Here is a 13,693-nt window from a genome sequence, read left to right on the forward strand (position 1 = left end):
TTGGCTTACTGTAGCTTAAATTATAGTACACAACAAAACAAATTAACAAATTTTAGCGTATGTCCCATAGGTCCCGTGGTCGTGTGCTTTTGGACCCACTGGGTGGGGACCGATTATACGTTAGAGCAGAAATATTTTACCGTTTATAAATATTTTTTAAAAAGGCGGATGTTCATTTAAATGCCCGCGATAGGTAGAGCTTGTATCGAAGTATTGAGACAGCAAAAGATCTGCTACTCTCGGCTGACGAGTTGAGGCCCATTCAGAGATCATTTTGCAATTTTTGATCCATCGGTACCACATCTCCCCTATATTATATACATTGAATATGAAATGTAGTTATGAATCTATGTATATCGATTTAAATCGATTACGAACACAGCTTGATCACGCATCTGATTACAGTATAAAATCTATACGAAGCTATTATGCCATATTTGATTTCAGGGAACTTTCGATTAAAGCTAGGCGGAAGACGTGTATTGAACTAGGTTGTTAAAAATGTCCCCGCACAAACCTCGTTCGGCTCATATGGACCTCATTCCACATGCATGACTTTGTATGACTATGTATCTCTTGTTCGTAAAACTACGTACAATATGATTTTCCTGATAGATGCAGAGTGACTGTGCTAATACGAATTGAACTATGTGATTGCTGAATCAAGCATTGGATTTCCGCTAGCCAAAGTCAAAGTTTTCGTAACAAATAAATTTTACCTAGCGAAGATTTACTTCAAGTTTTAGCAACTTCATTAGTGTGAGAAAACGAAAATATGTTCTCTTCGAATTCATTCAATCATGTGATTTTTATTTGCATTTTGAATTTTAGCAACACGACGTTCCAATAGAAAGGATTATACAACCACTGTCGATATTGACACTAATAGTCCCGAATTCACGATGACGACAACAGACAATGAGTACGGCGTAACGGGCACTGCGGCTATAGAAAGTATGTAAATTGCGAATTTTGAGAGATCTTTTATATTCGGTAATGTAAGCATGCTCTATAATACTGCCATACATTGTGGATACAATATCTGTAGGTCAATTTCCTCCCGTCCTTTCAATTCTAGCATCATGATAATAGATTCCGTATACGATCGATGAATTTAGTTCAGATGATACTCGCAATAAGTCACACTCAAGATGACTAGCGATGGTAATTCTTCGTGCACAAGGTCCATGTCTACGTCAATGATTTTCAACCTGTGATTATTACATTATTTTTAAATTGATTCAACCTTTTCACTAATTGGAAAGCAGTGTTGGGATCAAGTCACTACCTTCGAGTCACGAGTCATCTCGAGTCATTGCAGATTTTGACTCGAGTCAAGTCAAGTCACTCGATTTTCAAAGGTGACTCGAGTCAAGTCAAGTCACCCGATTTTTGGATGTGACTCGAGTCAAGTCGAGTCAAGTCACTAGTCGAGTCAAATTGAATTTTCAAAGTACGATACATGATTCAAGGTCATTGCATTTTGCTAACTGTTTTAAAAACGGATAGTCCCCATTTATTCTGAATCGAGAAACGAATAAGGAGTTGATTATACACGCAAGAAGGCGCCCTATCGCTCATGCAGACGTAGAACGGTCAAACTACACAAGTATAGCGGTATAGCCTCAGTCTATAACAGGGGAGGGAAAACTGCGACTTTCGAGCCGCATGCTGCATGCTCTTTGAGTCTTTGATTGCGACTCTAAATCAGTGTGCAATGTGCATTCGGTGATAATGAACGTAACCCACTGTGCCGTTTTTGTCAAGATTCGCTCAATAATCGCACTGCTAGATTTGAAAAGTCATTACGAAACCAAACACCAAAACCTTAATTTCCAAGAGTTATCCAAAAGAGACATGTTTACGAAGTATTATGATTACCGAGCTCCGCACTGTTTGACGTCATATCAGTCCGATTTCAAACACCTTGCAGCCTAGGTGGAGACGCATCGTCTGACACCACACAATAATAAACTTCATTCGATACCATACATTTCCTTGTGACGAAATATAGTACCATATATAAATTTTTGTGTTGCGACTCTTTTAAGGCAACGATTTTTGATATGCGGCTCGCGCGTGAAGTAGCTTTGCCCACCCCTGATCTATAATTTTCAACCAAAATATAGGATAGCGTATGAAGTAGCAGAAGGTTCAATATAATGATATGGAGCAATACCCTACCCACATATATATCCATGATATACAACTATAAACGTATGGACAATATTAGTTCGATTTAAAGTATGCAAGAGGGTTGGTTGAGGTGAGCAAGATTACGACAATGTAAGCTATAAGGTCCGATCAATTCATTAGTGATGTAACAATGGAGGCTCAGTAAAACGCACAATCATTGAGTAATCGGTTAACAATACGAACTTATACAAGATACGGCGATTTGGTCGACATCGATTACTTGATGACTTGAAATTGACTCGTAAATTTTGCTTGGAGTCACGAGTCAATCTGCATTTTTGAAGCGTCGAGTCAAGTCAAGTCAAGTCATTTTTGCAAAGTGACTCGAGTCAAGTCAAGTCATACGAAAAAGGTGACTCGAGTCTGACTCGAGTCAAGTCATGACTCGAGTCATCCCAACACTGTTGGAAAGTCGATGTATACCACATCGGGAGCATTACAATTGCTGCTGATTACACTGGTAGACATGATTTTTTATTTTTGGCCAAAACGATGACTAGAAAGTCAATTTTCGTACGCTGATTACGAATATGAAGTCGCTTTTTTCCTATCACGTCACGATTTTTTATAATCTGTGGTATAGAATTTTTCATTTTAGTGCCATTTTTGTGCATTGCGAAGAAAATAGTCTCAAGCTTCGTTATAATTCCATGAAATCTTCGCTCACGCGACAAAAGATAGTTCCATATATGGACCATCACTTAGGAAAAAAAATCCTTACTCTAGAACAGTGGTTCTTAACCTTGCCACCAGCGCCCCCCAGGGGGCGCTGGCGATTTTGAAAGGGGGCGGAAACGCTCAGGGGGCGATATGGGGGGCGCTGGGCTCAGGGGGGCGGTATGGGGGGCGCTGGAGAAAAATGGCTTCGCAGTAGATGATGTGGTGGTAGGACATATCCTTAATGAGTATTCAGAGAAAATGAACACCGAAAACGTCGTTATATATAGCCTACAAAAGACATACAGGTTTAATTGTCCATGTGCGCCTAAATGACTGGCACCGAATATTCCTGTGTTGGCAATATGAACCCCAGAAGACGAATTCCATCCGGCAGGGAAAAATTATATGCCAGTGAAGAAATACCAATTTGAAATCGTGTTCGTCTTTTAGTTTAGTACGATTGGGCGACAGGGATATCTAAAACTAGATATTCTTGTTGGGCGATATCCCTGTTATGCGATTCTATATTTTTTGATATAGCTGACAGGAGGTCACGAAATAACATCATGCAACGAAGTCATACCAACGGGTTCGCTCGCCCGAATATGTTTAATTATTAGTTACGGGCCCTACAGTTTCCAAGACACCTCACATTGTTCGTTCCACATTTTGATGAGTCTGCGCACACTCAATAAACTCACTGCGCAGACCCTTGGACAACAGTGCGTAACGACTAAAAAAGGGTCAAAACTTCGGATTAGTTGTGCGCAACGTAGATTTTCTGTGCACAGATACCATGTCAGCACTGCGCACGTGAGCAGCTTAGACGGAACATTGCACCTCACTCAGCTCTACCGGTAAATCTGGTAACGTGAGCAGAGAGGACAAGAAATTAATAGCAATATATATGCAATTCCCGATCTTATTGACCGATTTTATCATGAATTATCGAAAGTTTTCGCACTTCGCACTGGCTCGCTAAACAGTACAGCTGATTTCGTGGCAAAACGAACAACTTGATGGGGGCGGTCGGTTTATCATCCTATGGGAGCCCAAGACCCAAGTTTTTTCGGGGGGCCTGACGAAGTGCCGTTTCGTACCTGCCAACGGGTATACGCCCGAAGATGTATAATTATTATTGAGGAGTCCTACCTTTTCAATCACACATCACTCAGCTCTACCGGTAAATTTGTTTACGTGAGCAGAGAGAGGATAAAATTTGATATCAATATACATGCAATTCCAGATCATATTTACCAATTCAATCATTAATTATTGAAATTTTTCGCGCTTAGCGCGTCTAGGCGGGAATACCTGGCTCAGTAAATGGACACCCAATGTAGATGACTAGTATCAGCAAATAGTGGATAGCCGAAAGGGGGTCTGGGGGCGAAGCCTCCCGGAAGTTTGGTTTATCACCCGATGGGGGGGGGGGGCTAAGACCAACGTTTTTTTGGGGGGGGGGCTGACGAAGTGCTGTTACGGCCCTGGTAACGAATTAATTGTACCTACGGGCACGCCCGAATATGTTTAATTATTAATTACGTGCCCTCCATCTTCCCATACAACAGCTCAATCAGCGCTACTGGTAAATCTGATTACGTGGGCTGAGAGGATAAAAAGTTTATAGCGACTTATATATGTAATTACCACCTATTCATTCATGCATTATAGAAAATTTTGTTACCTAGGGCGACCATGCCACACAAACTTTGCTGACCATCGAAATCACGCTACGGTGTTCTTGGGGCGAACTCCTCGGAAGTTTGGTTTATCACGCTATGGGTGCGCAAGGCAATCATTTTTAGGGGGGATGACGAAGTGCTGTTACAGCCCTCCCTCTTACTCATTGTCTTTATTACATTCCTTACAATATGCGGTTGGGGGGCGCTGGAGCACGATAATTTTTGAAAGGGGGCGCTGGAGGAAAAAAGGTTAAGAACCACTGCTCTAGAATATTTCTTCTCCATTGTCCTTGATTTCACTGTGGAAATAATTTCATTTGCAAATTACTCACCGTCGATTTAAGGAGGCTATTTCCATGACCTTGTTTAATTTCCAGCTAGGATAAGTCATTAATCGACTTTGTAATTAGCGATATATTTATCCCAATACCATCACAGGCCTCTGTCAAGATTAGAACGTCTGAAAAGGTTACTTTTCTATCAGGCTCTATCCCCTTATCAGTCTTTTTTCTTATTCAACATATATACATTGTATCTTTTCTATCTTATTATAACTGTGCTATCCATCATATCGGAGATCAATAAAACTATAGAGTTACCATATTTTGAGACCCCAAAATCGGACACTTTTCATAAATTCTGAAAGCTCCGCCACCGGCAATGAAAACTGGTGATTTTGAAAACTTTGCGACCGATAGTACTGTGTTGACTAAAATAAAGGTCATCGCTTCAGTTAAACTCCCGAATTACCCGTTATTTTACTATTTTACTACTTTTTCTAGAAAAGAGGACAAATACCCAAAAAGAGGACATTTAGGTGTCCTCCGAGGACACTTTAAATTTACTGAAAAAAGAGCATATATCCCCTTAAAAGGGGAATAATAGCGACCCTAATTAAAATAGACTATTCCTTCCAATATTCCAGATGCCGTCCCAATGCTTCGATCCGAACATATAGTCGCCGTCATTGCAATAGCATTTTTATTAATTCTGTTGATGGTGTCCATCATCATTTTGTATAAGAGGTAAGTGAGATTTAGTGAAATATGTCCATCGAATTTGTTGCATGTGACCTATAGTATATACTTATCTCTACATTCTAGTATTGAAATATGAATATAGACTGGCTGATTATAAGTAGATGCATACCGACGTCCGTAAACACTCGTGTCGGTAATTTCAAATATTTAATTTAGTCATGGAATCGCATAGTTCTTGCAGTTAATCGCAGGCGGTTACTTTCAAAATTTCAAGATGTATATTCGCGGCCTACGAAAATTGACATACGGCATATAAAATTTGAAGAGCTTCTTGGAGGTACAGAACTTCAATATACAATTAAATAGTATATTCATATTGAAATGAACCCGAATATTTTCGGCTGACACTCGTCAGGGGTAATCGTCAGCAACTAGTAGAGAATTGGAAAGAACATTGTATATCAACAATCGTATCACAAAATATGACGTCACCAGCATGAAAGAGAGAGCGTTCAATGTACTATTGACGAGGCCGCTCACAATTCCATTTGTGTGCCTTGGAATCAACTTTTATCAAAATACACCAACCAAAACTCTGTCAACAAAAGGAGTTCGTGTACCACCTAAAAATAGTACATTGAACGCTCTCTCTTTCATGCTGGTGACGTCATATTTTGTGATACGATTGTTGATATACAATGTTCTTTCCAATTCTCTACTAGTTGCTGACGATTACCCCTGACGAGTGTCAGCCGAAAATATTCGGGTTCATTTCAATATGAATATACTATTTAATGGCATATAAAATATGAGACAATATTATATATTACTTTCAGCCGTCGTGATACAATGCCTTTTCCCAAAACTATTGTCCACTTTCTTCAATCCCTGAACGTAAAACGTCTTAAAACATACACACTCGAGTAAGTAGTAGAAGTATGCAAACCTGATTAAGTATACGACTAAAAGTTTGTTGTATTTCTTTATTGATCACTTCACAAACAATCACTGATATCTTCAGAAAGTTTGGCAAGCAACAAGTTATCCCCGAAGACAAGACAAATGCAATTTACGAAATGGATGCAACATATGCGGTGTCAAAAGATGACACAACTATGAACATGGAAAACGGAACGTACTCATTTGCCGTCGTTAAAACAGATCTGGTGGATCCGTGCACATCAGACGGTACGTACTCCATGGCAGAACAGGCCGAGGAAAGTATTACCACCGAAGTTATGACGGAAAACATTCTTTATGGGACTCACTGAAACGGCTCCTCTTCAGCTTCAGCTTTTCGTCATTGGTTTTTTTCGTCGAAGTCCCGCACGTTGTCTCAACTAGCAAGACACCAGTGTTCTCCGTCTGTTTTGTTCACTTTCTACTGACTTATACCAAACTATGCAATATGACGTATGTATGTATAATTGGAAATGATGCGTATAACTGCGGATTGTTTTTGCACCATACAATTTAAAGTTTGAAAGTTCTATTCTATAGTATATATAGCCTGTCCTAATGTTATATTTCTCTACCAGATAATATGACAAATTCGATTACTGGTGTAGCCTACTGGTATAGGAGCTAAACGGTGCGATTTCCATTGGTATGATACAGCTCACTGTGCTACAAATGTTGCCGATATCGATTGCACTTCCAACATTCTAGTATAGTAGTGATGTTTGCCATGTCTATGTGTGTACTCTCTGGTGTGGAGGCATATTTTAGGAAGTTGTCACGCAGAGATTCAATTTCATGACTATGTAATCAGTGCAGCCAATGCATTTGCAATCTAATACTTTCGAGTGGAAATATCGGCCGAATACCAGGGCACTGGAGTAATTTTCTTTCGCGTATATCAATATTTCGGTGTCATGTCAAATGTGCAGACTCTATTTCCAACTACCGATTCCTATTAGGCCTACCCCGACTTCGTTTATACATTCCCAACCAAGAAAATCATTTGCCACATTCACAATCATATATCTTTCCCACAAAATATCGATGGTTTACCTCGCTCCCAAAACGTTATCAAATAATAAGAATTTGGCACATGTATCCACATAACATGGCTTCTGGTAAATCGTGCTTGGTGACAAAAACATAATATTCCCGGGATTTTTACATGCTGTTATAATAAAAAAGTATGGGTATTTGTATGTTGTCGAAACGGATAATCCTAATACTTAACCCGTGAATGACGGCCGCTGTATCGATTAAGACAGTATTTCTCAAACTTTATAGATAGGCCCCTTTATGATCAGTGGTGGCTTTTGGGGTAGGCGAGGTAGGCGATCGCCTAGGGCCCCCCCTGGTTGATTTACGCGCTTTCGAGGGGCCCCCCCTCCTTAGTTTCCGCGCTTTTTTCAACTATTTCTCCGGTTTACGCGCTTTTTTCAAGTATTACCATTTTCCGAATAACCGCGGAATCCTTGTATCCATAAAGAATCTTGGTATTGTACCGTAAAGAGGGGTCAAACATCAATTCACATTTTTTAGTTAACATTTTACGAATAACCACAAAATTCCATGCACCAATGTAGAATATGGTACCGTAAGCAATTGTCGATCATTAAATTCCTGCACTTGGTGCAAGAGGTCACTTCGATTTTATAATCTCTATCCATTTTGCCATTAGTTAAAGGGCCCCCCTCCTACATTTACGCGAATGTTATCATTTTGCAGATAACTGCGAAAATACATGTACCCATGTAGAATATAATACCGTAAACAGTAGTCAACCCGCTAAAAGAGCTTACTTTGATTTTATAGGGGGGGGGGGCCTCCTACATTTATGCAAATTTTAGTTATCCTTTTGCGAATAGCCGTGAAAATACATGTAGGCCTACTGCCTACATATGTAAAATATAGTACCGTAAGCAGTAGTGGATCATTAAATTTCTGCACTAGTTGCAAGAGCTCACTTTGATTTTATTATCGCTATCCATTTTGACAGTACCTAAAGGGCCCCCCTCCTACATTTACGCGAATGTTATCATTTTGCGAATAACCGTGAAAATATATTTACCTATGTCGAATATGGTACCGTAAACACTAAACAGTCTATCATTAAATTTCTGCACCCGCTAAGAGCTTACTTTGAATTCATGAGGGCCCCCCCTCCCACATTTATGCGAATTTTCGTACCCATTTTGCGAATAACCGCGAAAATACATGCAGGTCTACCGATGTAGAATATGGTACTATAAACGGTGTTCGATAATTGAATTTCTGTGCTTTTTAAAAGAGCTTACTTCTATTTTATGTCAATGAGGTCATATTATAACATGCAAGGAATTATTATTGAATATATACTTCCTAGTGCTAGCTCTTGATGCCAGCTTTCATATGGTATGTTAATTTCTAATGAAGCGAGGCCACACTGAGCCTGATTGCCTGAATATCCAAAATATCAAAGGAAATAGTCATTTGAAAAGCCAATGAAAGCATGTAGGCTATTATAGCCTATATATTGTTGTTTACTGAACCATTCTCATGACTCAACATATTAGTTGTGAATTAGGCCTTTTCTGTATGGAAATCCATTCCAAGGGTTGTCATGATGGTAAATTTGTTCATTTCTTGACCGCGGATTAGCAGCGTATTTTCAAAGCTTTACCACACTATATTTGCACCCGGTACAGTCAGTCAGAAACTGTTTATGGTGTTGTCACAAAGCGTTTTTTTTTATCACAGGTGGATGTCTTTTAATTGGTGGTGTACTACAGATAGATATGCAATAGATCTTGCATGCAGGAAAGTTTCTATCGGCCTAATGCCTGATATTTTATGCCTCAAAAATATATGTCGATATTTGAAAGGTTTGAATGGCTATCATTGAGAAAGGTGTACGGAAGGCCACATATATTCAATTTGTTGTGAGGTTGATAATTTAATATGATGTCACAGAAAATGACCAAAATGTGACCAAACAATTTAGCAATGGAATCAATTTCAGCAGGGCAGAGGAAAGAATTAAATGATCACAGGGCAAGTTTTTGCAACTTTTTTTTACAGCTTCTTGCAGCTTCCTAAATACTCGGAAGTTATGTAGTATGGTGTTTTAAGCTGTTTGGAGGAATCTTATATTTCAACTTTGCTTCATTTTGTCAAGCAACTTTTTGCAGCTTTTTGATTTGTCCGAATGTTTTTTTCTGTAAAACATGGACGAAGACCGTTAGGATGAACTAGTGTAGGGGTGTGCTGCGACGAGCGAGTTCAGGCCTATATGAGACTCGTTCATTTCGAGGCCAACCCCTTCTGAGTTTTGGCTGACATACCGCTGATAAAATGCGGTGCCGCTGATAAAATGCGGTGCCGCTGATAAAATACGGTGCCAAAAACAGTAGCAGTGACAAAACCTTCGGCGAAAATGACCGTCGCTGGATGGCCAAACCTTTCTATATGGATAATGCTCCGTTGTTGGCACGGAATAGTCCCGTTCTTGCAATCTGAGTAGACAGAGTACAAATGCGACACGCAGAGGAATTTACTTCGCCCTAATTTGAAATCGCGTGCGTCAGACATATTTTATAGAGCTGTGTTAGGTAGAATTGTACTGTGCGCGTTCTGTATGTAATACATGTCCGTAAAATCGGTGGGTGCGGCTCGCGTCGCGAGATGCCACAAAAATTAAGATTTTGGGTGTAGTCTAAAATGCTGGTTAGAGGTTATTAAACTGTTATGAATTTTCAAGTTAGATTGAGCTAAAGTGACGAACAAACAGTATCTTGACTTTATTTGCTCTTCTCATATACTCGCGAGACAGAAAGTGGGAAATCGAAAAATTAAACAGAACTCAAGGTTGGAGCAACGTATAGGGTAGCGAGGTCTAATGTATCTACTCTGCTTGATGATATTGGACCTTATTTTCCAAGACATCGGGCACAATCTTCAACACAAGCATGTGGATTTTTCACCGTTTCGACAAACTAGATCCTGCGGGACCTTTGTGTCATCTCTCAAAAACGATTTCTGCCAGAAAGCGTTTTTCACTCGCGGAAAATATGCTGTATTTTGGATATGCGTGCAGATCAGTACTTAAGATCATTATTCAAGCACTATTGTATTCGTTATTGTACGAAATCCAACAACTTGTTTGGCCGAGAAGCGTTTTATTGAAATAGTTGAAATCAAAACGAGGGAAAAGAGTTGCCTTTAATGAGACACTTCATGGCCTAAAACTAAAGTAGCCAATTTGTCGCACATCTGAACAGAATGTTCTTATGTATGTTCATCTTCTTTTTGTATAGCAATTATCTGTTGGCTTGTGCGAATGAAATATATTTTCCAAAGAAAGTGCGAACGAAGCTCAAAAAGGTTGAAAAGCACTGCTATAGTGCATGACATTGACATCATATCCATATGGCAGGTTATATAGTATTGCAAATAGCTAACTATAATTGATAATATCTGCTCAATATGGTACAACTGTCGATCCATAATTTTAAAATATTTCAATTTTTTTACAGGCGCAGTATAAAGTTATTCTAATCTAGGAATATACAATTCTGGCAAAGTTTTTGGACATATGAAGCACGCCCAGCAAGTCCACATTGAGTCTGGATATCCAAAATATTAAAGGAAATAGTCTTTTGAAAGCAAAAGAAAACATGTAGGTTACTATATATACCGTTGTTGTTTAATGAGCCATTCTCATCACTCTGGTGATTTGTGCCTTCAGGTCTTTTCTGAATGGGAATCCGTTCTCAGGGTTGTCAGGATTGTAAGTTTATTCATTCCTTGTCTACGGATTGGGATCGTATTTTCAAACTTTACCATGACCAATGTGCACCCGGTACAGTCAATCAGAAAATGTTTCTAGTGTTGGCAGAAGGTGATTTTTTAAACAGAGTTCCATGTTTTTTAATGGTGATGTACTACAAATACCAGATAGATCTTGTTTACAAGAAAGGTTGTAGTGGCCTGATGCCTGATATTTTATACCCCAAAAATCTATGTTTTGAATTGTGACCTAGCAATTTAGAATAGGAATCAATTTCAGCAGGGCAGAGGAAAGTATTGATTGATCATGTGTTGCATAAGACAATTTTGACCATTGCATTCTTGAAATGGGCCTACCAGTTGAATATAAAGATGACTCGGTAAACAGCATATTTAGTACTGCGCACTCGCAGGTTGATAACCGTACATTTATTTAGATACGAAGAGTTTTGTATCACTCATTTATATGTCATGTTGTAATTGGTAGCATCAATATCTCGTAATTATCGGCTACAATGCCGCGAGTACATGCTAAATGTAAGTCGGGATCTCAGAAAAGGAAGTTGGTTCAGATTCGGAAAGAAAGTGACGATGCAAATTTTGGACTGCTACACAAATATTTCAAGCCATCTATGTCAGCTCAGGAATGTTCTGAACAAATTGAGGATGGTGCTGCTTTTTCATCAATGATAATGCCAGATGAGGAACTCCCTGTTGTAGTCGAAGGAGAGAGCTCAAGAGATCATTGTACCGGAGAATTATCAGTTACCACAGCGCAGCCAAAGTGTAGTGATTCCGTGGGAGGTCAGCCTGTTGGTATTGTGAGCAAAAACTGTGAAATTACTGAAAATACTGTAGTTAATTCAGCAAACATCTCACAACAGCCAAGCTTTAGTAGTACAGGTACCGCTGAAGGACCAGTCAGAAATGCTTCTTCTGGCAAACCAGGTGCTGTACTGATGGAATCTCAAGGCTGCTGTTCTACTCAGTCTCGGCCCAGATTTGAATCTGTATCAGATCACTCTTCTACTGCTGTTCATTCTATTACCATTACCAAAGAGGTAGTAGGAAAATTGGATGATATTGGAGTATGGCCATCTAGACTAAGTACATCAGAGAAGAATGAAGTTGTTTTGAGGGGGCCAGTTCAAGATGATTTGAGTTGTGTTGTGTTTCCTGTCACTAAAGACAGAAAGTTCTCTGTGACTCATTTTCAGAGGAAGCTGAAAAATCAGAAACTACAGAAGCGTTCTTGGTTAGTATACTCGAAGTCGACCGATTCAGTGTATTGCTTCCACTGTAAATTATTCTCCTGTGGTAAAAGTAGCCTAGTCCATGATGGTTGCAGCGACTGGAAAAATCTTGGTAAAATATTGAGCGAACATGAAGTTTCTAGAGATCATTTCAAAGCACTTCACTTGTTTTCGGAAAATAGTGCAGCTCTCAAAAATCCAACAGTTTTACAGAAGAATATCCAAAGTAAGCACAGTGAACTTGTTGAATACTGGAGGTCTATTCTTAAACGCTTGCTTGCAATCATCCAGTACTTAGCAAGAAATCACTGTGCGTTACGAGGTACTGCTGGACATGAACGGCTAGGGGATCCACATCAAGGTCAATTTCTCGGCCTTGTTGAACTTCTAGCCAAGTTTGATCCAGTTCTTGCAGAGCATACTCAGAAAGTAAAGAATCAACAGTTACCCGATAATTATTTAGGTAAAAATATTCAAAATGAGTTGATTTCCTTGGTGGGAAAAAATATTCTTGATCAAATAACTTCTGATGTTCGTAGATGCACATACTTCAGTGTCATTCTTGATTGTACTCCTGATTGCAGCCATGAAGAACAAATGACGCTTGTAGTTCGATATGTGGATACTGAAGGGGATATTTCTGTAAGAGAGCATTTCACTGGCTTTCTTAATGTTAAAGAAACTACCTCGTTGGGTCTCACTAAGGCTTTGCTTGATCGACTGGAAGAGCTTGGTTTGGATATTGCGAATTGTAGAGGTCAGGGGTATGATAATGGTGCGAACATGGCTGGCCGGAATGCTGGTGTACAAAAGAAAATTTTGGATTTGAATGAACATGCATTTTTCATGCCCTGTGGATCTCATTCCTTGAATCTGGTTCTCTGTGATGCTGCAAAATGTTGTACAAGATTCTATGTTTACTTCGGTTTTCTCCAAAAACTGTATTCGGCATTTTCATCCTCTACCAAACGATGGAACATTCTGCAAGAAAATTGCAGTAAAGTTGTGAAGTATCCCAGCGACACTCGTTGGGAGAGTAAAATTCGGTCTGTAGAAGTGGTGAGATTTCATTTGGATGGAGTGATTAAGTCACTTCTAATGGTTTTGCAGAGTTCCCAGGTTGTAGGTGATGGGAAAAGTGCTGCTGATATAACTGGGATTTTGAAAGAAGTTTGTTCTTATGAATTCATTCTTA

General features: G+C 39.4%; 1 protein-coding gene across 1 annotated transcript; it reads left to right on the forward strand.

Moving 5' to 3' along the window:
- The first annotated feature begins 664 nt into the window (after nucleotides 1-664).
- On the forward strand, nucleotides 665-7,716 carry LOC145437299 (uncharacterized). Its single transcript, XM_080314498.1, has 3 exons — nucleotides 665-954; nucleotides 5,467-5,566; nucleotides 6,543-7,716. The coding sequence occupies exons 1-3, from the start codon at nucleotides 903-905 to the stop codon at nucleotides 6,790-6,792; spliced, it is 402 nt and encodes a 133-aa protein (XP_080170624.1). The 5' UTR covers nucleotides 665-902; the 3' UTR covers nucleotides 6,793-7,716.
- Nucleotides 7,717-13,693: the final 5,977 nt, after the last annotated feature.

This window comes from Botryllus schlosseri, chromosome 1 (genome assembly GCF_051294905.1).
Source record: "Botryllus schlosseri isolate E-star chromosome 1, Bs_hap1, whole genome shotgun sequence".
Lineage (NCBI taxonomy): Eukaryota > Metazoa > Chordata > Ascidiacea > Stolidobranchia > Styelidae > Botryllus > Botryllus schlosseri.

What these genes read in the sequence shown, in the direction of transcription:
- LOC145437299 (XM_080314498.1), top strand. Translation starts at nt 903, where the DNA reads ATGACGACAACAGACAATGAGTACGGCGTAACGGGCACTGCGGCTATA. An exon ending in GGGCACTGCGGCTATAGAAA is followed by an intron (nt 955 to 5,466) that starts GTATGTAAATTG and finishes CCAATATTCCAG; the next exon opens with ATGCCGTCCCAATGCTTCGA. An exon ending in ATCATCATTTTGTATAAGAG is followed by an intron (nt 5,567 to 6,542) that starts GTAAGTGAGATT and finishes TGATATCTTCAG; the next exon opens with AAAGTTTGGCAAGCAACAAG.